Source organism: Vulpes lagopus, chromosome 24 (assembly GCF_018345385.1).
Source record: "Vulpes lagopus strain Blue_001 chromosome 24, ASM1834538v1, whole genome shotgun sequence".
In the NCBI taxonomy this organism is placed as follows: Eukaryota; Metazoa; Chordata; class Mammalia; order Carnivora; family Canidae; genus Vulpes; species Vulpes lagopus.
Window position 1 is genome coordinate 17,092,120 of NC_054847.1, and position 25,956 is coordinate 17,118,075.

Sequence of the window (25,956 nt, forward strand, 5' to 3'; positions counted from 1 at the left end):
CTACACCCAGCGAGGAGTCTTTTTGAAATTCTCTCTCTCCCCCTCCCCTTAACTCTCTAAAATAAATAATCTTTAAACACACACACACACACACACACACACACACACACACACACACACTGACCATCAGTTGACCTCCAAACTGAACCTGAGCAATTGAAGGCTCCCCATCCCTCCTCTGTCCTTGGAATGTGAGTTCCACTTGCCCACCCTCCTACTCCTAGAAGGTGCTCTAAGGATACAGCCTTGAGACAGAAATATGATGTTGAGGCTGGACTAGTTATGTGACTGAACCCACTTTAACCTCTATATAAACTTTCAAAATTCTGGCAGGCAGAAATTACTCGTCTTGCAGATGCCCAAGACAAGCCTTAAAGTTAAGTTCCCATGCTTATCACACCTGCCACCTACCAATCTGGAGCAGGCTGTCTCTCTTTGGTGTCTCCCTGCCCTCTGCTTATGGGGGATGGTTTCAGAATATACCCGGGAATCTTCCAAGGGGATTGCAAACTAACACTGGCACAGAGTAAATGCTATATTTAAATGTAGAGAAGCCAATATGCAAAACCTAGGCTTTTCTGTCTGTGGATTCTTTCTACAAACCATCCTCTGCTTTCAGGATCAGATCTGAAGGAACAACTGCCTTCCCAAAGCCTGGGAGAACAGAGACTGTGGCCATCTCAAGGCCTCACCCAGATCCAGGAGGCTTTGCTCACTATTGCTGCACTGATCTGCCTCCAAAACAAGTAAACCCTGCAGAAGAACCCAGGAAGGACCTAGGCTAGCACAGGCCTGCCAACTCCCTCTACCAAAAACAGCTTGCAATATCCTAGAAGTCCTCTGGAATTTCCCCATTCAAGCCCACCTGGCTCCCTGCTCCCCACATAATGTCACAGAGATGTAGTAGTCATCAGCTTGCTGGAGACATTGAGTCCCTGCTATGGACTGTTTGTGTTCCCCTAAAATGCCTAATGTTGGGCTCCTAACCCCAAAACAATGGTTTTGGAGCCAAAGGATGAGGCATTTGGGAGGTAATTAGGATTAAATGAGGTCTTAAGGATGGGGCCCTCATGATGTGATCTGTGCCCTTCTAAGAAGAAGAAGAAGACATTTCTTTTGCTCTCTCTACCTGCATATCCTGAGAAAGGGCCAGGCGAGCTACTAGTTATAACCCAAAACCCAAGGAGAGATCTCTCCTCAGATACTGCTCCTGTTGGCACCTTGACATTGGAGTTCCAGTCTCCAGAAACCGTGAGAAATAAATCCCTGTTGTGTAAATTACCAAATCTGTGGTGTTTTGTTATGGCATCCCAAGCTGGCTGAGATGATCCTGAGTATAATAAAAAAGGGAGTTTCTGAGAGGATTACTTCCCAAGGATCAGGAAGCCAGAGCAGATACGGCTAATGATGAGAAATTGCAACCTGAGCGGGTACGTACCACTGCTGACTTCTTTCAGAGTCACGTCTCCATTAATTCTCACAGCCCAGCCAAGTGGGAATCTGAAGTGGAGAATCAGATGCACAGAGGCCAAATGACTTGCCCAGGGTCACACAGCTAATGGGGGAACCTGGATTTGTTCCCAGCTATAAAATGTACCAGAGTACCTCCTTTATGGCCTCGTAAATATCCCTCATGTTCCTAAACTGTGGACTCTGTAAAAACAGAGAAATTGCCTTTTCCTGGTTAGGTATTCAGTTTTCACTGTTAACAACACAGAGCCCCTATGATTTCTCACAGCTGAGTCTTTACTTAATCTGAGCAAAAAGGTTCAAATAAGTCAGCTACTCACTCAGAAGCCAAAGACAAATACATATAGTCAAGTTAAGTGATACATAGATTATATCCATGCAGCCAAAGCTTCTTTATGGCTCTGTAATGATACAGGCCTTTTATAACCATCTCAAAGCTATAAACAATTGATACACTTGACTACACAAAAATTAAAACAGATGCAGGGAATATGTTATAACAAGTACAAACTCAGAAAAAAATATTTTCACAAAGCATTAACCTCCCTTATTAAAAAAAAAAAAGAGCTCTTAGAAATCTCTAAGAAAAAGGGCAAAACAAAACTAACAGAAAAATGGGCAAAGGACACTTAGAAAATGATAATGAATTTTAAACACATGAAAGATACTTAAGCTCACTCATAAAAGAAAAACAAAATTATACAGCAATATGATTTTTACCTAACCAAAAGGATTAAAAACTTTTGCTCCTTGAAAGACATTAAGAAAATGAAAAAATAGTCAAAAACATACTTGTTAAAGGATTTGCATCCAGAATATATTAAGATTTTTCTATAACTCCCTAAGAAAGCAGATGACTCGTTCTTAATAAATGAGAAGATTTGAATAAACATTTCACCAAACAAGATATATGACTAGCAAGTAAGCGCATGAAAAGACAGCCAACATCATCAGTCAACAGTCAACATGCAAAACTGCATATACATTAGAATCAGTGAAATTAAAGAGATAAGACCAACTGCAGTGAGGATGTGGAGCGACCAGAATTCTCATATACTGCTAGGAGGAGTATACACCCGTGTATGTATATATCACTTTGTAAAAACAGATGGGCCACTCCTCATAAGTGTAGACTTACCACAGGACTCAGCAATTCATTGGTATTTACCAAAAGAAACAAAAGCTTCTGTCCACACAGAAACCTGTCCACCAGTGTTCCAAGCACTTTTTATAGTGTCAAAAAACTGAAAACACCCCAAATGTCCAACAACTGGTGACTGGAGAAACTGTGATGCATCCATACAATGGCATACTATTCAGCAGTGAAAAATCATTATGCTAAGTGAAAGAGAACAGGCACAAGAGACTAAATAAGTTATTATTTCTCTTATATTGCATTCTAGAAAATGAAAACTACGCTGATAGGAAGCAGATCAATGGTTAGGGAGAAGGGTGATTAATGACTTCAAATGCGTATGATGGGACTTTCTAGACTGACAGTATTCTCTGTATTTTCATGGTGTTGGTAGTTCTGTGACTATGCATCAAGGGGCACCTGAATGGCCCAGTCAGGTAGGCATCTGACTCTTGGTTTCAGTGCAGGGTAGCCTGTAGCCTCAGGGTTGTGAGAAGAGCCCTGCATCAGTTTCCACACTCAGCATGGAGCTTACTTGTCCCTCTCCCTCTGCCTCCTCATGCCCCTCTCCAACTCATGCTCTCTCTTAAACAAATAAAATCTTTAAAAAAAAAAAAAACCAAAACCTCATCAAATTCCATGGGTGAATTTTACTGTATGTACACTGTATTTCAATCAAACTAATTTTTAAAAAAGAAATTTATCTCAGGGATCCTTGGGTGAAAATTAGTATTATTTACATAATTCAGCTTATGCACATTATCATAACATACATAATCTCCATTATCATAATGTGAGACCGAAGACAGAGATCAAAGCATAGTCATTATGAAGATTAAATCAGAAACTTAGAGAGGTCAGGAGTAGAACATGGACCCAAAGGGTCTGACTTGGAGTCTCATGAATTTCCTACTGATGTATTTGCACTGTCTGAGTGAGTCAACACTCCTTTTTTATAGACTTATCTCAAGTGTTTCCTCCTCTAGTAACTATTTCCTGACAACTCATACTCTACCAACTGACACTTGCACTCCACACCCCCTCACTCTGGACCAGGTTCACATGTGTCTCGTGACTCAGCCTTGCACTTGCTTCCTACACTGTTTCTCTCTCCTACGAGCTAAGAGGAAAGATCCTTTCTCATTCACCTCAGTATCTCTGTTGCAATAAAAAATGTTTATGACATGTCCCCATACCAGTAGAATGGCTAGTATCAAAAAAGACAAGAAAGCAAGTGTTGGTGAGGATATGGAGAAAAAGGAACCCTCCTGCACTGTTGGTGGGAATGCAAACTGGTGCAGCCACTGTGGAAAACTGTGGAGGCTCCTCAAAAAAAGTAAAGATAACACAAAAAAGAAAAAAAAAAGTAAAGATAGAACAACCCTATGATCCATAATTCCACTAAGGGGTATTTACCCAAAGAATACAAAAACACGAATTCAAAAAGATACATGCCCCTCTACATTTATTTCAGCATTATTTACAACGGCCAACATATGGAAGCAACCTAAGTGTCCACTGATAGATGAATGGACGACGAAGGAATAGTATACATACCAGAATATTACTCAGCCCCAAAGAAGGAAATTTTGCCATTTGCAACAAACAACACAGATGAACCTAGAGGGCGTTATGCTACGTGAAATAAGGCAGAGAAAGACAAATACTATATGATTTCACTTATATGTGGAATCTATAAAACAAATGAACAAAACAGTAACAATAAGAAACAGACTCATAGGGAACCCTGGGTGGCGCAGCGGTTTAGCACCTGCCTTTGGCCCAGGGTGCAATCCTGGAGACCCGGAATCGAATCCCACGTCGGGCTCCCGGTGCATGGAGCCTGCTTTGCTTCTCCCTCTGCCTATGTCTCTGCCTCTCTCTCTCCCTCTCTGTGTGACTGTCATAAATAAATTAATTAATTAATTAAAAAAATTTATGAGCAGACTCATAAATACAGAAAACGAATGAGTGACTGCCAGAGGGAAGGGGAATGGGGAGGAATGGGCAAAACAGGTGAAGGGGAGTATGAGGTATGACCTTCCAGTTACAAAATAAATAAGTTATAAGAATAAAAGTACAGAGTAGGGAATATAGTCAATAATACTGTAGTAACATCGTATGGTACAGACAGTGTCTACACATACTGTGGTGAGCATTTGTAATGTATGTAATTGTTAGATATGTTATACACTTGAAACTAATATATGTCAACTATACTTCGATTAAATATTTTTTTTAATTTGTGATATGAACTTCGACACTATTACAGGGATGTCAAAATCATAATCAGCGGGATCCCTGGGTGGCGCAACGGTTTGGCGCCTGCCTTTGGCCCAGGGCGTGATCCTGGAGACCCGGGATCGAATCCCACATCAGGCTCCCGGTGCATGGAGCCTGCTTCTTCCTCAGCCTGTGTCTCTGCCTCTCTCTCTCTCTCTCTCTCTCTGTGACTATCATAAATAAATTTAAAAAAAAAATCATAATCAGCAAAGTCTTTGACAGCCATTTTATGAAAGACATAGAAATGTGTATCCACATAGTCACTGTCATCTTAACCCTCAGTGACAGTCAGGAGCAGAGTGTTAAAAACCTAACTCAGGGGACACCTGGGTGGCTCAGTGGTTCAGTGTCTGCCTTCGGCTCAGGGTGTGATCCCAGGGTCCTGGTATTGAGTCCCGCATCAGCCTCCCCACAGGGAGCCCACTTCTCCCTCTATGTCTCTGCTTCTCTTTCTGTGTGTGTGTCTCTCATGAATAAATAAATAAAATCTTAAAAACAAACAAACAAAGAAGCCTAACTCAGTAAAGGCAAACTGGGATGGAGGGAGCACACGGGGGAAAGGCCAGGCTGACTGGTTCTCTAATGATCAAATGGGATGCCAGAATATACCTTGAAATGGGAAGGAACACCACCCCAGGGAGTGTTCTTGAGCAATAGCTGTTTCCCTGGACTGCTGGAGGGAAACAGGACATTGGTGGGGGCAAGAATGAAATTCTGTGAAGCCTGACCCTCACACTCATGCTCCCAGAGACCAGATAGACATGAGCTGGGTCTGAACATACCCCTCTGCTCTCTGCCAGCCAGGGCTATGGGACACAGAGGCTTCATGGCGAGAATACTCCACCTGCCCATCACCAGGGCGGCTGAGTTCCTCCTGCCCTGTGGGCAACAGTGCATGATCCCCCATCCCAAACTTCAGGACAGCTTCGAAGCCACCTTGACCTGCCCTGAACACGGCCTCTACCTTCCAGATCACACATGACAAAGGCCAACAGTCCATCTGAGTGGAGTGCCTTTCCACGAGCTAGTAATGCCTCTGAGATTTTCCAACTTCATTGATCCTCAAATGTGAAAAGCAACATGTTAAGTCAATGGAACAAAAAAAAAAAAAAAAAAAAAGGAATTCCGAGAATCTGACAGATCGCCATTGTACAAAAAGCTTTCCACCCCCAACTCATGGGTCTGCAGCAAAATGAATCCTGTCTTGCCTTAGAGACCAAGTCACTGAGGCACATCCCCAGCATCTCCTTGGCCAGTCCCCCAAATCTGGCCCACGACTGGACAAGAGAGAGCATACCTTCTATATACACATGAGGTGGTCTTAAAATCACAGAGCATCAGACCAGGAAGGACTTAGAGACCATCTAATCCACACTGCAGGTGGGGAAACTGAGGCTCTGAAAAAGCAGGTGGCTTCCCCCAAAGATATGAGAGAAATAGCAGCAGAGCTCAGAGGTCCCAACCATGCTCTGCATCTCCCTGGGCAGTGGACCACTATCAACCTCTTCCAATTCTCTAAGCCCAGCCTGGAATGTGATGAAAGCTGCACAGCTAGTTTTAGGATTCAAAGGCAGATAGGGGAGAGTTGATAAATCTTGACCTGGGGAGGGTCCTGGCGCCAATGTGTGATATTAGCTACTGTCCACCAGCTCAGCAGACTTTGGTCTGCAAGATCCGGGCCTTGGGCCCCTCAGCCCCTCGGCTCCGGGAGAACAGGGGGCCCCTGCCCTGGCCTGCACTGTCTGCTGACCTGGTGGCAGATAAGAGTCACCATGACCTGCTATGCATACACTGAGAAGATGAAGATGAAGGTCTTTTCACCTCCTCACAGTAAGCCAAGCCCAACCGAACCAGCTGGATGAAGCTGACCCCTCTGCCCTCAGCTTTCCCACTCTCCCTTTCGCTCCCTCTGCTCCAGCCACCCCCGCCTCTGCCTTTCTCCTCTAACATGTGCAACATGCTCCTACCACAGGACCTTTGTTCATGCTGCTCCCTCTCATTCCCTCACTTGCATCATACCTGTACTCAAATAGCACCTGCTCGGTGAGGTAGTCATTGACTGTAATTTCATCCTCTGATCTTTTTTCTTTTTTTTAATGGCACGTTTCACATTCAAACATGTGTGGCTATTTAAATTGAGCAAAACTGAAAACTCAGTTTGACTAGCCATACTGGAAGCGCTCAGGAGTCACATACGGCTGTTGGTCATCGTGTGGGAGAATGCAGGCTTAGGACATTTCCATCGTCACATTCACATCGTCACTTGATTGGGTGGTGGGGACCTGGAAACAAGCAGGCCATGCTCTCCGACTGGCAGAAAGCAGGCAGTGGCAGGAAGGTGGTCGAGGCGAGGGCAGGCCAGGCGTGTGGTCAGAAGAGCCAGGCAGGGAGGGCATTCAGCCCCGAGTTCAACACACACGCACAGGGCTTAGATTCAACACGACTGACAACACCCGGCCTGAAAAGGCTCCCAGGAACTCGTTTTGCTCCTTTTAGTCATCATAGACTGTCTTGTTGAGGTATAAGTAACAAATGATAAAAGGCACAGCTTTTAGACGTTTGACAGGATACATTCTGTCAATGGTAGCACCCACCGAACCAGGCCCAAGACGAAACGCAGAACATTCTGCTTTGGTGGGAAGGCTCCTTTGCATCCCTTGCTCTGCGGCCCCCTCCTGAGCACAGTCAGCAGAGCACTTTAGTCTATTCCTGAATTTTTTTTTAAGATTTACTTATTCATGAGAGACACAGAGAGAGAGAGGGGTGGGGGGGGGCAGAGACACAGGCAGAGGGAGAAGCAGGCTCCACTCAGGGAGCCCGACATGGGACTCGATCCCGGGTCCCCAGGATCAGGCCCTGGGCTGAAGGCGGCGCTAAACCACTGAGCCACCTGGGTGGCCCTGCTCCTGGGTTTGACATAAACGGAAGCACCGGCGTCTGCTGTTCCACGGGCCGCTCTGGCAACTTGCAGTGTTGGGGACACGTAGGCGGCCTGCAGGCGCCGGGCACGGCCTAGGGGACCGTGTTCACAGCCCGCCCCGTGGAAGCTCTGTTCTAAGTCACTCTGAACGCCTGTTGACACCGGGCTTTGTCACCAAGGTCCCGAGGGAGAGGCGGTCAACGAGGCAGGGAGGTGAAGCAGCAGGGAGGAAGCCGGTGGGGGGCGGTCCCCTGCCCTGACACGGGAGACCGCCTGCCATCAAGACAGCTGTGCCAGCAGGTCAAAATCGCAGGGCGAAATGAGCTCTGGTGGGCAAGCTGCTAGAACAGTCTCTCCCAGCAGCCTCTACAGGGCCAGCCCGGTCACTGAGTGAGATCTTGGCTGTTGGATGGCCCAGTGCCACCCTCCAACAACTCCATCTACCCTCCCTGCTTGTGCTCCCCCCAAATTCCTTACGTTGTAGCTGTAAGCTCCGGTGGGATGGCACTGAGGGGTGGGGGTCTTTGGGGGGTGACCAGGTCAAGAGGGTGGCGTCCTCTGAATGGTACTCATGAGGACACAGCCAGAGGGTGACCCTCCAGAGCCAGGAAGAGCAATCTCACTGACACCCTCTGCCGACACCTTGATCCAGACTTGCCCACATCCAGAATTGTGAGAAATAAAGGTTTATTGAGGAAGCTTCCCAGTGTGTAATATTTTGTCCTTGTCACCCGACACACTAAGACATTCCTCGTCACTCCCACCACTCTCCTTTACCCCCAAACAGAGGTGTGATGGGAGTTAACACCTGTCAGCTGGATCCAGCTTCTGATGGATTCACACTACCCCATAAAATGGGTAAGCCGTGTCTCTGGCTGATGGCTGGCCAGCAGCAGTTGCCAATACTGCGACACTGAGTTTCTCCAACCTTCCTGCAGCCACCCCTGTTCTTCCATACAGCCCCATATCAAAGCATTTTTATCCATAGTGTTGCTCAGGGGAAAACCTTTTGTAGAAATTATTATTATTTTGCAGTACCACTTGTCACCTCCTGTGTTAAGCTTAGTCCTTATCATAGGTGATACTGGTAGTTCGGATTCGAGGTCACAGTGAGCTGTGGCCACTAACACACTCACCCCTTCCCCCAAGACCAACACGTTCCCTCCTCGTAAGATGTGTGACAGCACATGGGAGAAAAGGGAGGCTCACTTGCTTATGCTTGCAGAAAAAGGGGTGTCCTTTGCTTTCCTAATGAGGACAAATTTCAAATCATTCTGACACTACATGGGTTACAGAATTACCCAGGGAAATGCTAGTGCTGGCTGAATAGTAAATGGGTATCGATTTACAGCCCCAGGTGGAATTAAAAGTCACTCTCCTTCTCAGGTCTTTTCAAAGCACCCCTCCCCCAACCCAGCAAATGAGAAAAACTGGCAGATGTGGAGGAAATCACACCAAACATGAGCCCTCAATGTCCCCCTGGTGACGGGCACCGAGGGGGGCACTTGATGGGATGAGCACTGGGTGTTATTCTATATGTTGGCAAATTGAACACCAATAAAAAATAAATTTTAAAAAATAAAATAAAATAAAAATGGAAAAAAAATGAAAAAAAAATTTCCCCCTGGTTATTAAATTACATTGACAAATTGCCATGGATTCACATTAAATGACTTCACAATTTTTAAATCAGCATCGGACTGCTCCGATGTCAGGAGGGTCAGGAGGTGGTGTTCAGACACTCAAGCCAGCAGCCAGGCAGTTCTGCAGCCAGTGGACTTGGGGTCACCGGTGGGACTTATGGGCAGACTGGGGAGCCCTGGTCCCTTGTGATTTCTGGCCAGGCTGGCTCACCTGACCATCGAGGCCTGCAGTCCTGTGAAGGGAACAGGGGCCCAGCTCCAGGGCACCCCAGAGCTCGAATGCTAGGGTCACAGGATGCTGTAGAGGAGGGCAAGGCAGCGTCAGCTGAGGCACTATGACTGCCTCGGGACGAGGGGGCACTTTCAAGTGCTTGGCTGCCATACCAAGATGCAGCCTGGCTTCTGTCACGTGAGGCATCAAGTCTGATAGCTGTTTTCTGATGCAAGAGAGCAAAGCAAGACGCACGGGGAGGACAAGCGCCCTGACCCCTGATCACTGCCTGCCATGGAACTGGAGATGAGCTGTGCTGGCTGGACTCACACACCCCTCTCCCCCTGTAACTATGGGACACCTGAAGGAAGTAACACCTGCAGGGTTCCCTAAAACGTGAACAAAGCATGGCAGCCCTTCAGCTAACCCTTCATGACCCAGAAGGCACTGCTGTGTTTGAACGACTCTGTTCCGTAAAGGAAGTAGGATCTTCTGGCTTCCTGCTTTTCTGCCTCTGTTGGTATGAATAACATGCCACACGGACACCTGGGTGGCTCAGTGGTTAAACGTCTGCCTTGGGCTCAGGATGTGATCCCAGGGTCCCGGGATCGAGTTCTGCATCAGGCTCCCCGCATGGAGCCTGCTTCTCCCTCTGCCTGTGTCTCTCTCTTTCTCTGTGTCTCTCATGAATGAATAAGTAAATCTTAAAAAAAAAAAAGTCACACGAATATCATGCCAATACCCCGATCAAACTAGAGAGTTCCTTACATAACAGGCATCACAATACAAGCAGTGCTACTATTGATGCCCACTGGAGACAAGGCTCTTTTTCAAAGCTTTCATAAACTATTTCATTTCATTTTCAACATAAGCAGTTCAAGATTCCTGCTAGGTAGAAAACATGAGCCACAAACAGAAGGCTAAGTGTCCCCCCTCGGGTCAGGTCACACAGCTAGTCAGGGACACAGAAGGTAATCAGACTCCCAGCTGTCTGACTTAAACTCTACTACCCATCACACTGAGGAACATGAAGCACAATCTTCCTCTCAAGCTGCCTGACAGCCCTGACTTTCAATTGTGATTAAATAAAAGAAACAGAACAAATAATGCATAATGCAAAGAACACAGCTTTATGTATCTGAAAATGCCTTAAAAATCGGAAGAGATGCCAATTTGAGATACTGGAATAGACACACATATACAGGCCTTATAACGGCCACTACATGGCAACACGGGGGACTTTTGGGGTTCTTTGCTTTTGCTTTTTTGAAGCATGAACCCACAAGGACAAATAAAATAAGAACAACCACCACAAAACTGTGTGAGTTGGGAAAGGAGACTGAAGATCTTTACCTGCCTGAAAGGTGCAAAAAATGGTGGAATCTTAGGGCAGAGCATAAGGTTGAGAAGCAACGTATCAGAACCCCCGAAAGTTCAGGGATCAATGCCACTAGCACTCCTGGAATAGGAGTTAAAGAGGTAAGACTAAAAGGAGGAGGACTAATTGAGAATTTCTGTGAGAGCCCGGACCCCGTCCCCCGCTGTCCAAAGTGTGCTCATGCTGTTCCTCAACAGGCAGGAAAGCCTATTCACTGCAGAGAGCAAAATAAAGGGTCTCTGCACCCGATGGGTCAGGTGCAGCTGAAGGCAGCTGTTGCTGCACTGAAAACAAGAGGGCTTAAAGGAATTTTCCTACTACCCTGCAAAGTTAACTAACCCAGAAGAATAGGAGAAATGACTTTAAGTGCATAAAATATATAGACTTATAAAAGAAACCAATTTATTAGCATGCACCTACTCAGATTTTTTAAAAACTCTACATTTTAATAAGTGCTTCTAAATGAATGTATTAAATAGCAAAATAGCGGATGGATTAAGAACAGCAATGTAGTGGTAAGCACAAAAAATATTTTGAGATATCTGCCAAAACCGATCTTAGACATTATCTGATTTCCATGGGTAACAGAGTTACAAGGACTCTAATACTACCAAGTGTGGTTTATTGCCTGATTTTATGATGGAAGACAACGCTAAGTTTCAGATAAAGGCTAAACGAAAATAAAGACATGATTTCTTTTCAATTAAAAACTTCATGGATCCTCTAAATACCATCCATGGACCCAAAAACTAGCTTAAAAACTCCTGTCTCAGCATTAAGATCATATGTGAGAAGCCTCACCACACACAGTCATAAATATATTTTTCTTAAATATCATCAGACGGTCAATAATGGCTTTGGGGAAGCCAGAACACTGAGGACAAATGGAAGATCTTATAAGCTTCCAGAAATGGGAGAAAATGCTTTAAAACAACAACAACAACAACAACAACAACAACAACAACAAAAAACTGGTTATTAGAGGAGCATTAAACTCCTAAAAAGCAACACTAGAAATTAGAAGAGATTAATGTCTCATAAACTCTTTTCTATGCAGGCAAACTAACAAATAGAGTATAGAACAGCAACATTTCAGACATTCAAAGTCTCAAAAAAATGTTGCCTTCCTTATAAGTGTTCTTAGAAAGTTCCTTAAAGATGTGCTCCTCCCAAACTGTGGAGTCAACCATGAAAGACAGCAACATGGGATCCAGTAAGATACAACCCAAGAGAAAAACAAAGTGAATCCCCAGGATTAAAACAAATGAGATCTCAAGATGATATCTGAGGAGCAGACCCAAAATGTACGTATGTACGTGTGTGTGTATGTGTGTGTGTGTGTGTGTGTGTGTGGTTTATATTTCATTTTATTAGTATCAGGGAACAAACAAGAGTATGTGGTTCAGCTCTGAATAGCATTTACAATCATCATCATAATAATGCTGACTATTGATCTAATCAAAATACCAATGCAAATGTACTGGGAAGTAAACAGCCAATGGGGGATGGTTAAAGAGCCAGCCGGAGGAGGAAGTCAAAAAAATGGTGCCTTTAACTGACAACGCAGGAAGCAGCAACACATGCCTGTTACTTAGAGAGGTGAAGGTTGAAAGCTGTAAATGGTTGCCTCTAAAGAGGAGGTTATTTTTTATAAAGACTCTTGTAGAATAAGTGGCTGTTTAAATCATAACACATACAAGTTGGATAAAAATCAAAACTCAACATAAAGAAAATACTTCAGGGCAGTAATTTGTGAGTACATTAGTCAGAAAGAGAATCAGTAGGAGATCAATATTAAGAGATGCACTACAAGGAACTGACTTGTGGGACAATGCGGGGCTGGCAAGGGAAGTCGGAGATCCAAAGGGAGGGCAGGCTGGGGTGCCTGCAGGAGCTGAACCTGCTCTCCAAGAGCAGAACTTCCTCAGGAAAGCCTCAGATCAGCTTTTTTTTTTTTAAGATTTTATTCATTCATTCATTCATTCATTCATTCATTCATTCATTCGTGAGAGACACAGCAAGAGGCAGAGACATAGGCAGAGGGAGAAAGAGGCTGCCTGCAGGGAGCCCAATGCAGGACTCGATCCCAGGACCCTGGGATCACAACCTGAGCCAAAGCAAATGCCCAATCATTGACCCCTTAAAGCCTGCTCAGCTCTGCTCTTAGAGCCTTTCAACTGACTGGATCAAGCCCACTCAGATGACTGAGCATCATCTCCTTTACTGACATTCAACTGACTAAAGATGTTAATCACTTCCACGAAATTCCTTCCCAGCAACATAAAGTTAGTGTCTGAATAACGAGACCTACAGCCTCGCAGCTGACACAGAAATCTGACATCATGCCTGGTAACACATTTCACGCCCCTGGCCTGCTGTGTGCGATGGTTGCCTTAAGAGCCCTCACTCATGGTTCAGTCACTGAAGAATGCTCACACTTACAAATATCAGGGCTCCATCAGAGGACTCACAGGGCTCATCAGGGCTCACATCTGGCAGATGTGAGGCCAGAATCTCAAAACTGCCCAGGACTAAAACGATACAATGTGAAGAACACACTTCTGTGCAAACTATTTTTGCCAGCTCCTTCCATAAATGACTATTTTGTCTCTCTCTCAGTCTAAAAACACAACAGGAGAAAAAAAAATGAAATGTTGACAGCAAAAACTAAAAAGGAAAAAAAAAATCCCCATCAAATTCACTTACCCGCCCCCAAAAACCAAGTGTGAACAAAATAGCAGGAACTACTGAAGATGAGAGCTTACTGGAAGGAGAAAGCACATCAACATGTTCCACGAAATCAAATGCACGGTTTCTAAGAAGAATAAACTTTTGGTAAGCTACATTAAGAGACAAAGAGCAAGGGGAGCCTGGGTGGCTTGGATGGGTAAGGGGCTGCCTTTGGCTTGGGTCATGATGCTGGGGTCCTTGGATTGGGGAGCCCCCTGTAGGGCTCCCTATCCAGCAAAGAGCCTACTTCTCCCTCTCCCTCTGCCTGCCTCTCTGCCTACTTGTGCGCGTGCACTCTCTTTCCGTCAAATAAATTTAAAAAATATTTTTTTTAAAAAGAGAGAGACAAAGAGCAAGAGCACAAATAAACATTAGCAATAAGACAGGGCACATAAGTACAGATGGATTCAAGATTTTTTAAAAATCTTATGCAAATAGTATGAGCACTTTAATAAGGTAAATTTGAAAGCCTAGAAAAAATGGGCAATTTTCTAGAAAAACAAATTTTGAAAATTATTCCAAATCTATAAACTTAAAAATGTTTGAGGCAGCAGGGGGAAAAAAATCAGTAATAGTGGCGATAATTACAATAGAAGCAAAAACCATTTTAGCACAGTGCTGAACACTTTTTAAATGCTTTTTTACATGCATTAACTGGGCTGATTCTTACAACTCTGTGGGGTAGGTACTAATGTTATGTTTATTAAACATATTTTAGAGGAGGAAACTAGAGCCAAAGAGGTGGGGTAACTCATCCACTTGTCACATCTAATTCACCAAGGCAGTCTGGCTCTAGAGTTCACAATCTTTTTTTATTTTTATTTTTTAATTTTTAAAAATTTTTTTAGAGTTCACAATCTTAACATAGAACATACTTTATTGCCTCTCCAAAAGGCAACAGGCTCAATTTCACAGGTAAATTCTACCAAAACTTAATAGAACAAATAATTCCTACATTACTACCAGTACTCCAGGGCACAGAAAAAGAAAAGCTAACGTAACTATGTATATGTGGTGCCCAAGGACAGGGGCTTTAGACTCATGTCACTTATGAGCATAGATGCAAAAACCCTAAATGAAATAATAGTAAGTGAAAATGAGCAATGAATTAAAATAACAACACTTTCTGGCCAAATAGGGTTTGTTCCAAGAACTCAAGGATGCCTCAATATTAAAATATTAACTCAAAATATTAACTTCTCCAAGGAAAAGAAACATCTCCATACATACAGAAATAGTACTCAAAACTCAGGATCTGTGATTTTAAAAAACACCTCCTGGCAAACGAGAAACTGAACAGTCACTCCAAAATCAGCAGCAAATTATCCAATACTGTATTGAAGACCTTGGCCAATAAATAAGGGGAAAAATGGAAATACTAGAATTGGAAAGGAGAGACAAACTGCCATTATATATAATATATCCAAAATAACCGATAAAACAAGAATCGGCAAGATTATAGGTTAGTAAGAGCATTATCCAAATATAGTTTTATGCAGTAATAATATAGAAAATTAATCCTTAAAATAGCAACAAAGCTCACAAAATATAAAGGAATAATCTTAATAAAAATATATAAAATCCTCCTGGAGAACAAACTTTTCACTACAGGACATAAAGATTTTATGGAGAAAGAAGAAATGGAAGGGAGGATTCCTTATTGGGTTGTTGATCTTATTACCATCAAAATGTTCTTTATATTTTCTGGATAGAAGTCTTTTGCCTGATATATATTTGCCGCCGTGCCGTCTTGTCATTTTCCTAATGGTGTCTTGGAAGAGCAAAGGTTTTTGATTTTGATAAACTCCAATGTTCAATTTTTTAAAATTTTAATGGTTCATGCTTTGGGTGGCATATCTAAGAAACTTTGCCTATTTCAAGATTGCAAAGATTTCCTCCTTTATTTTCTTTTTGAAGTTTTAAGAGTTTTCGATTTTACGTTGGAAGTTTATGATCCATTTTGAGTTAATTTTTATATAAAGGTTGATCTCCATTTTTGTCCATATGACTTTCCAGTTGATCCAGCACCATTTAAACACCATACATACGTTTATACATATATACACAAATACACAAACATGTATACATATATTTATGAGAGTGAGAATGAGCACGAGTGGGGGGTGGAGGAGCGGAGGGAGAGGGAGAAACAGACTCCCCACTGAGTAGGGAACCTGACACAGAGCTCAATGCCAGGACCCTGAGATCATGACCTGAGCAGACACCTAATTGACTGAGCCACCCAGGGAGCCCCCAGCACCACCTATTGACAGAATTTGTCTTCCCTCCATTGAATTGCCTCAACACCTTTGTAAAAAACCAGTTAACCAGATATGTGTGGATCTATTTCTAGATCCTTTACTCTCCTCGAACTCATTCAAGCAAATAACAATTCGTTTTCATCAGTGCTTAGTTTCTTGTGTTTAGAAGCCTATTGGGGGATCCCTGGGTGGCCCAGCGGTTTAGCACCTGCCTTCGCCCCAGGGCGTGATCCTGGAGACCTGGGATCGAATCCCACGTTGGGCTCCCTGCATGGAGCCTGCTTCTCCCTCTGCCTGTGTCTCTGCCTCTCTCATTCTCTCTCTCTCTCTCTCTCTGTGTGTGTGTGACTATCATTAAAAAAAAAAAAAAAGAAGAAGAAGCCTATTGGTCCCTGCCTATCAGATGAATGAAGAGGTCAGTCTCGTTGAGGTAATGGAATTATTCTCAGGTAACAAGACTGGGACACCACTAATGTCTGACACCACGAATTTCTGCTTTTGTGCATTACTGAGAAGATGTTGGCAGAGAAGATGTCAAGGGCCTTGAATGTGTGTGATTTTTTTTCAAGTATTTGGTAATACAAATCCCAAATAAAATTCAGAGTTATGCTTGAAAGCATGTCATACTGGAGATGAATCTCTCTGTTGCTGATGGGGAATCCAGAAATCATAGATAATTGCACAGGAAGGATCCTACAGCATTAAGCAATCTGAGCGAGGAACAAGATCCCTGAAGACACATCCTAAAAGGCTGAGCTTCCAGAACAAGAGGTCCACCAACTTCCTCAGAAACTTCTTCGGTCCAACAATATCAGGCAACATTTATTCAATAGTTATACGCTAAGCACATCACCTACATCTTTTTGTTTTCTTAACAATCTCACAAAGAAAGTGCCGTTATTATTTCTACTTTAAAAACAAAGAAACTTAGGCAGAGAAAGGCTAAACCACCTGCCCAGATTCCTCTAGTTAGAAAGTAGCAGAGTTGGGATCTGCATCCTTGACTCCAGCTCCCACACCCTTCACCACAAGACTATACTCATTCACCACGGAATCTTTCAAAACTCACTCCCATGAGTGGGGTGCCTGTCTCGGGTGACCTGAGGCTAGCAAGCTGATGAGTGAGCAGCATCTATGTGAAGTTACTCACCTGGCCCCAAACCGTTATTGTTGGCTCCACCCTTCTCCCTCATTTTCTTCTGTTCAACGCCTTTTGCCTCAAAGGGCAAAGAGTCCTAAAGAATGGACTTGAAATATGACCAGGGAGGGGCAGCTGAGGGGAGGCAAGGTTTGCAGTTGAGGTATCAAGAAGAACGAGAAGAAGGGATGAGTGTCTTCAGACAGAGAACTTTCAAGAGTAATAGAAGCTGAAGGAGGGAAGGAAGCACTTGAAAGAAAATGCCTGGATACGAATTGCAGGCGGGGCATGACTAAAGATGCCAGAAGGAAGGAATGAGTATAGACATGAGATTTCCAAAGAGGTGGGCAAGGAGGGGGCTCAAAGGGTTAAGTGTGGGAGGGAGAGAAGCCCTGAGGGAGAGGGAAGGTGGTAAGGAGACTGAAAACAGAGGTGTGGGCAGGGGACTGGCCACCTGGCTCCATTCTGGCAAGGACTGGGAAGGATAGAGCAAGGAAAGGAGCAAGTGAGAAGGGTTCCCTTGCTTTGTTAGAAGCTCCTTTGTCCTGGTGGGTGGGCTGGCATCAGAGGCAAGAGGTTAGTAGAGAGATAGTCATGGGGAGGCTTGAAGGACAACCTTGCTACTCAGTGAAGAGTCAAAATTATGCTAAGCAATCATTTCTGACCCATAACACATAGTCATTTTTCCCTCTTCCTTTCCCTCCGTCTCCTTTGCATTTTCTCCTTTTAATTCCTTCCTCCTACCCAGGGACACCGGTATACATCGGACACAGAGAGGAGAAAGGTGGGGAAGGGTTAGGGAGAGAACAGGCTTGTTGCCCCTGCTGTGCCTGTAAGGACCCCTTCCTCCTGTGCCTCACTCCCACCCCCTTCACAGCCAGAGCTGCCTTGCCAATTCTCACTCTTCCATCAGAAGTTATATGAAGCGGGGATCCCTGGGTGGCGCAGCGGTTTGGCGCCTGCCTTTGGCCCAGGGCGCGATCCTGGAAACCCGGGATCGAATCCCACATCGGGCTCCTGGTGCATGGAGCCTGCTTCTCCCTCTGTCTGTGTCTCTGCCTCTCTCTCTCTCTCTCTCTCTCTCTCTCTCTCTCTCTCTGTGACTATCATAAATAAATAAAAATTAAAAAAAAAAAGAAGAAGTTATATGAAGCGTCTCCTCCTCTGAGAGGCCCCAACACACCTCCTCCACCTCCAGGCTTGATACCGAAGCATTTTCTGTGTTCTCATGTGATTGTTTCTATCACAGCCCTTATCACCGTGAACTACATGTATCAGTTGGTGGGGCTTTCCCCAACTGTGAGCTCCCTGGGAGCAATAGGTGACTCCCGCGAGAAGTCAAGGGCTTTGCAGGGCAATGAGAAAATTCTAGCCGCTAGTGCTACTTGACTTTGCATCCCCAGTGCCCTAGGGTCTAGGGACTAGTCGACAGTCAAATGGTAATAATTATTATTATCAGCATATGGCCATGCATCATTTATTGCCAATCTCTAGTTATTACTTTTTTAAGATTTTACTTATTTATTTGAGAGACAGAAAGAGAGCATGAGCCAGGGGAGGGGCAGAGAGAGAGGGAGAAGCAGACTCCCTGCTGAACAGGGAGCCTAACGCGGGGAACCCTGGGATCATGACGTGAGCTGAAGGCAGACACTTAACCAACTGAGCCCCCAGGTGCCCCTGTAGTTATTATTTTAATTATACCTGCAATCACTATTACTGCCACATGACCACTGAAGGAGGTTGGATGCAGACACTGGCTGAGAGCTCCAGATGAAGAAGTCTCGGTCTACTATAGGCAGGAGAAGCCAGTGAGCTGGTCCAGCTGAACAGGACACTGACAGGAAGCTCATGGCCAAGAATGGGACTTCTATGGCCTTGGGATCGGAACCAAGATCACCTCCCTCTTTTGTAAAGCATGACAGTTTACACAGCGTTTCCACATTCATTACCGCATTTAACTCCCAGTCTCTGTGGTACAGTAGGTGGCCTGACACCCACTAACACAGAGGGAGCTCTTCCCAGAGAGGAGCCATGATCTGCCACAAGTCACACATCTGACGAGTAGGGAGGCAGCCTTGGAGGTCAGGTCTTCCAACACCGTGTTGTTGTTCTACCAAACACAGCCCAAGACTGGCTACGACCGGGAGCCCGAGAGAGCACACTACCAGCTCCAGCCAGCCTGAGGGAGAGCAGAAGCCAAGTGAAGGGGACTGAGGGGCCCACTCTGAAATGACCTCAGGCCACAACTTGAGGTAACACTGACCAGCACGCTCTTCAGAGACATCAAAACTCAGAGCGTTAAGGGCAGCAGGCACCACAGTGGCACTGTCTTTTAATGACTGTTTTTTTATTTTTTTTAAAGATTTTATTTTTATTTATTCATGAGAAATGCAGTGAGAGAGAGAGGCAGAGACACAGTCAGAGGGAGAAGCAGGCCCCATGCAGGGAGCCCGATGTGGGACTTGATCCCAGGTCCCCAGGATCAGGCCCTGGGCTAAAGGCAGCACTAAACCGCTGAGCCACCAGGACTGCTCATGACTGTTATTTTAAATAAATGGCTCATTTTATCCTTATCCTAAACCCCTGACATTAAGTATTATCTCCATTGTACATATGCGGAAGTCCAGGGCCAGGGAGGCTAAGCGACTTGCCTGTGCTGGTCTCCTCGTGGGTAAGAAGAGGCAGAGAGGGGATCCCTGGGTGGCGCAGCGGTTTGGCGCCTGCCTTTGGCCCAGGGCGCGATCCTGGAGACCCGGGATCGAGTCCCACGTCGGGCTCCCGGTGCATGGAGCCTGCTTCTCCCTCTGCCTGTGTCTCTGCCTCTCTCTCTCTCTCTCTGTGACTATCATAAATAAATTAAAAGAAAAAAAAAAAAAAAAAAAGAAGAGGCAGAGAGGGGGCCCACTCCTCCAGCAGGTCAGCCTGCCACCCCCACATACCTTCCGCTGTGCTACGCAGCTCCCCTAAAGCGCTTCCCTCCATGTGATTCCACGCATGTCCTGCCTCCCCTCATCCCATGCTTGTCCCACGGCCCTTTCCACTGCTTCAGGGTCAACCTGCCTGTGGCGCTTCCAGGAGACAAAGAGTGTGGACGGAGAATGGTAAGGGATGGAGGTAGCCGGCGTAGCCCGAAAGGCCAGGCATGGGGCCTGTGGGGGGCCTGGCCATCCTCTCTAGGACAGCCCTGTCAGCAGCCCCCCTGAGAATGAGAACACAGGAGGGCCAGACCCGAAAAGCCAAAGAACAAGAGGACTTGTTCTGAGAACAAGAAGCCTGAGAGTCCCAGCAGCCAAGACAGCCCTGGACTAGGAGACACCGCCTTAAACCTAAGCTCCGCCAGCAGCCAGCTGACCGCCTCAGGAAGATCAGAGCCTCAGAGGCCCCACATCCTACCAAAAGGAGAAGAGGCCACCTGTCCCTCTTACCTACACAGGGGGCGGCAGGGGGGAGAAAAGGAAGAGGATGATGTTCTTTTCAAAGCAATCCACAGTCAAAGGGCAACCACTACACGTGAGGCACTATTAACTCTCCTCGACTTCTAGAACCACTGTTCATATAACTTCTGAGAAGGTTCTTTTGAATCCTGATTCATGAATGCTCCGACGTGCTCACGTGCAGTTTGTGTGGAACAGACGTAGACCACTTAGTTATGAAGGCCTCCCAGTAGCACAAATTCCTGTGCTGGGGCCCCCGGAGAGCCGACTGGCCTGGCTTCTCCAGGACGATGCCAAGGGCCCAGTGACACCAGCACAGCTCAGAGTCACTGTACTTCATGGGAAATTCCAAACCGCATAGCTTTCTTATTCAAAGCTTACATGTTCTTTCGATTATCCTCACTCTGAGAGGGTTGCAGCTACATTAAAAATAAAAATAAGGGATCCCTGGGTGGCTCAGCGGTTTGGCGCCTGCCTTTGGCCCAGGGCGTGATCCTGGAGACCCAGGATTGAGTCCCACATCAGGCTCCCTGCATGAAGCCTGCTTCTCCCTCTGCCTATGTCTCTGCCTGTGTCTCTGCCTCTGCCTCTCTCTCTCTCTCTCTCTCTCTCTCCCCCACCATGAATAAAATCTTTAAAAAAATAAAATAAATAAAAATAAAAATAAAATAAAAAAGCCACCAGGAAACAGGCCCAGGGTCAGGAAAATGCTGCTTCTGACAAACCCACAGTAAAAATAACCCTATAGAAATCATACCTAAAAAAAGCAGCTCTGTTTCTATAGTTTGGCTATTAGAAATCATGCTGCAATAAGCAGAGGGGTACATATATCCTTTTGGATTTGTGGTTTTATTTAATTTGGGTAAATACCTGGCAGTGTGATTACTAGATCGTAGGGTAGCTCTATTTTTAACTTTTTGAGGAACCTCCGTACTGTTTTCCCCACAGTGGCTGCACCAGTTTGCCTTCCCACAAACAGAGCAGGAGGGTTCTTTCAAGTGTCCAATGACTGATGAAGGGATAACGAGGATGTGATATATATAGCCAATGGGATATTACTCAGCCATAAAAAAGAATAAAATCTTGCCAACTTTCCTTCATCAGGCCAAAGATGCCTCTCTTTGGGAATACGTTCAGTCCTTAGAAAACGTCCGCTCCTCTCTCCAACCTGCATAATCTGGATTGGTCAACCCGGGAGGTAGAGCTGGGCCTGGACTATGGAACCCCCACCATGAACGTGGTGGGACAAAGCCTGAAGTTTGAAAATGGCCAGTGGATAGCAGAGACGGGGATTAGTGGAGGTGTGGCCCGGAGGGAGCTCAGCAGCTCCACAGGCGGAACCAGCAGGTGGAGGAAGAAGACAATCTCTTGAGGCTAAAGGTGGACATCCTGCTGGACATGCTGTCTGAGACCACCAAGTCCCACTTGATGGAGAAGCATGGAGCTACAGAGTATAATGCTAAGAGAAATAGGTCAGAGAAAGACAGATACCATAGGATTTCACTCATGTGTGGAATTTAAGAAACAAAGCAAATGGACAAAGGAAGAAGAAAAGACAAACCAAGAGACAGACTCTTAACTATAGAGAACTGATGGTTCCCAGAGGGAAGGTGGGTGGGGGGATGGGTGAAATAGGTGACGGGGATTAAGGAGGGCACTTATCGTGATGAGCATTGGGTGATGTATGGAATTGTTGAGTCACTATATTGTCCACTTGCAACTCATATTACACTGTGTGTTACCTACACTGGAACAAACCTTTTTTTTTTTTTTTTTTGGTCTTAAAAAAAAAGGCAGTTCTGCAGTTGAGGGCAAGGCTGTAACTCAGACCTAAAATCATGACATGGCCCTGAAGACGAGTCTCCCTGATTTCAACAGCTACAGGCATACTTTATTTGACTTCAACGAAATTGCCCATCCACTCCTAACATGGGTTTCCAAAAATATTTAATGAGTTGCCAATTTAGTTCACATTAAACACAGGCTTCCACTCTGAAAATCCTGGAAGATCTGACGGCCCGGACAGCGCAGCAAGTCTGCCTGGCACCACTAGAGGGCAGGCCTTTCCTCCAGGCCCGCTCCCGCAGACCACTGGCTGCGCAGAGCAGCTCCTGCTTTCAGGACTGGCTTCTGGGAGTGTGTGATCATGCCTCCTGACTTAGATGTGGACAAACACTGGTGCCGAATTCCCGCTGGCCAGGGACTGGGGGGTCCGGCTCCGGCCTGTGGGCTTCTGCAAACCTCTAGAGCAGAGAGTGGGAACCCAAAGACTCCGGACCCTCGTGTGCCACTAAGCTGATTAGAAGGCCTTCTGTCTGGAGACGGGAGCTCACGTACCCTTGTTATCTTTCCATAATGCTGGAGACTTAAACCAAAACAATAAAACCACCTTATTCTTTTTGTCAGAGTTCTGAGGAGATGACCATAAATGGGTCTGATTCTTATAATCCCACACCAGGGCGGATCCAGGGGTGAGTCCTCCAAGGACAGGGCCAGTGTTGGATAAAATCATGGAGCTCTTCGCCCTCTCTGAACCCCACGTGGTCAGGGCATCAGGCATTTGTACCTTGGTGTGGAATTTCAGTTGGTGAGCTTCTTCCCTCAGGAGCATTTGGACCACAGGATGTGAGACTGTTTCCAGGTAAAAATGGTTCCACTCTCAAGAGAAAGCCAAGGAGGGCCTGTGCAAAGGTTCATGAGCACAGCTGCTCACTCCTTATCAAGTTAGCCCTGCTGCAAATTAACTTTTAATGCCTAAATGAATGAACGTGTCAACTAGCCTTGTGCTAAAAATTCCTACCCATAAATATTTCTTTGAGTGGAGGCATGTCTCCATCCCCTGTAAAAACGCAAAGACGTTATCTGGCTGACATCTTAATTAATCATACTTAAGGCTAAGACTCAGGTTCTGACAGAATGGAACTTAGGATGGCAAGTCTGGTGGAGGAAAGGATGGAAAAGTCCAGGATCCTGGGCCAGAGAGAGATCACAAGGAGATCAGAGCGAGGCATCACGGTCGTGAGATTAAGAACACAGAGTATGAGATAGGACTATTCCCCTCAGCTAGCTCTGCTTCTGGCAAGGACCGAAGGCCACAGCTGGGTGTCCACCTTTCCTCACTGTTGCTGAGATAGTAGACAATAAGCTTCAGGCCAGCTGTGATGACAAATAATACGTAAGATCCCTGTGAGTTAGGAAAGGACTGGCGTCTGATCTCATTTCAGTCAGGAGAGGGGCTGGTAACTTAGAGCACCCATTTTCATAATTCTCCTAAATGCAGTGTCAGGTCCCACTTAATTTTATTCTTTCCCATAAATATGCAAATACCTCACCCCAGAATGGATTAATGCATATTTTTCTAAAAGTGCAATGAAAGTTCCACTAATTTAGGCCTGGTATATAAGAAGGTGCAGGTAGCCAAACTCAGATCACATCCTAAGAGAAGAGCCCATATTTTTGCATTTAAATCACTATGCAACTTGTATTTAGAGAATCACTGTAATGCCAGTAACTCCATCTCTTGGTAAGTAAGTCAGCTGCCTTCTATGAAGGTAACCTGATAAGAGACCTTCAAGTACTTTCCCTGCCCCCCCACCCAATTCCTAAAAGGAGGGGCTGGGGAAAGAATCAGAGTGCAGGTAATGGCTCTCAGCCAAAGAACAAAGCAGTCAAAGACACACTTTAATATGAAATTGCATCTTCCAGTTTCTGCATCTGAATGTCAGCTGTGCCAGAAAATCCAATTGTGAATGGATTGATACAAGGTGCAAAAGAGAAAAATAATTCTGATTACAATAACCATTGACTAGACAAAGAACAACAGATATGAACAGCACAGATTGGATCATTCTGCTACATAAAAATCATCCCATCTCCTTTTACATAAAAGACATCTTGCTTTAAAAATAGTCAATAGATCTAAGGAGAGAGACACAGAACCCAGAACCCAGTACCACCTCAACTACTTGGAAGTTTTCTCCTGTCGCCCAGGACCTCACTCTACCAAGTCATTCACAGTGTGCTGTGAGTTCTTTTGGACTCCTAAAATGCTGTATATTCTCCTTCCACCCACCTGACCTGCCCCAGTAAATGCTTTGTCAGAGGCCGGTAGCTCCTGGAAAAATTGTTAAAGAAGGAGGAGGACCTTACCACTTCTGGGAGCAGCCTAGTCGAGAGGTCATGGATGGCTTTGACCACTATGCATATAGATGACAGAAGGAATATCACCCCCAAGATGACACAGGCTCTGCAAAGAAACAAAACATTGAGAGTCTTAATTGGGAGAAGTCCACTCTGCTCTTTACACAATAACACAACCCAAGGTACTGGTACTCACCCGTAATTCACCACATGCCCACCATGGCCACTCACAGTCCAAGAATTGATACTGACTCATCTCTAGGATCCCAGGCCAATTTATTAGCAAAATCAACCCCATGGAAAAACCCCATCGTACATAATATCAGAGCATCCCAAGAACACAGGCATGGAAGAAACTTCAAGGATGTTAATTCCATCCCTTTGGCCTGGTAACACAATATGCTGGTTCTCCTCCAGCTGGAGGGTTCAGAGTTTAACAGCACAAAAGTGAAGGCTCTGGCCTGAGACATCCCAAGCTCTACCATTTAACAAGCTTGATCTTGGTCAAGCTACTCCTTTTAGCTTCTACATCCTCACCTGTCAAAATGGGAGTAATATTTCCCACCTGAGGATGAAATTAGCATCAAGAAAATTAATAATAACCCACTAATGTTGGCAAAAACAAAGGAAAAGAAAAATCCACTCTGGATATCTCTAACATGATGTGATAGACACCACTGCATTTTCCCAAAGATAAAAAGGAAGAATAATTTGGTAATGACAAAAGATAGAGTATTTATGCCAAGTCATCGCAGCTGGCGAGGAAGGAAGAGGGTCTAATGGTCCCTAGGAGATGTGTCGTGTATTTATTCAACTGAACAGCTTTCCCTCTCTGAGACACAAGAAGGCACCCATCGCTTGGGTGCTAGACCTTCTACAGACAAGGTATTACACTCAGGAAGTCTTCATCTCCATACTTCTCTGAGGGTGGAGGAAGAAACAAATGTCGGGGCTTCCTGCTGACAGGTATAAATGACGCTGCAGGAAACTATTTTCTTCAGATCACTGTAGAAATACCATTATAGTGCACCAAAAGTGGATTTGAATTTTGCTTACATTTTTAAGGAGACAAATATAAAGGACGTAATGATCTCCTTACATAATATCTTGCTTATATATCTTAAATCAAAATTATGCTACAGATCCCTATAGGGCAAGAACCCATATTTTTGTATCTCAGTATCTACAGGAGCACATAGCAGGTGCCTCATAT

General features: G+C 45.0%; 1 protein-coding gene across 1 annotated transcript in view; it reads right to left on the bottom strand.

The window, feature by feature from the left end:
• The window catches only part of TMEM163 (transmembrane protein 163), a gene marked incomplete at its 5' end in the record, with an annotated part of 225,155 nt that overhangs the window by 16,775 nt on the left and 182,424 nt on the right, over positions 1 to 25,956 (bottom strand). Inside the window, one exon of the mRNA XM_041740005.1 lies at positions 24,753 to 24,849. Within this exon, the coding sequence (XP_041595939.1) occupies positions 24,753 to 24,849 (97 nt within the window). The remainder of the gene's footprint in view (positions 1 to 24,752; positions 24,850 to 25,956) is intronic.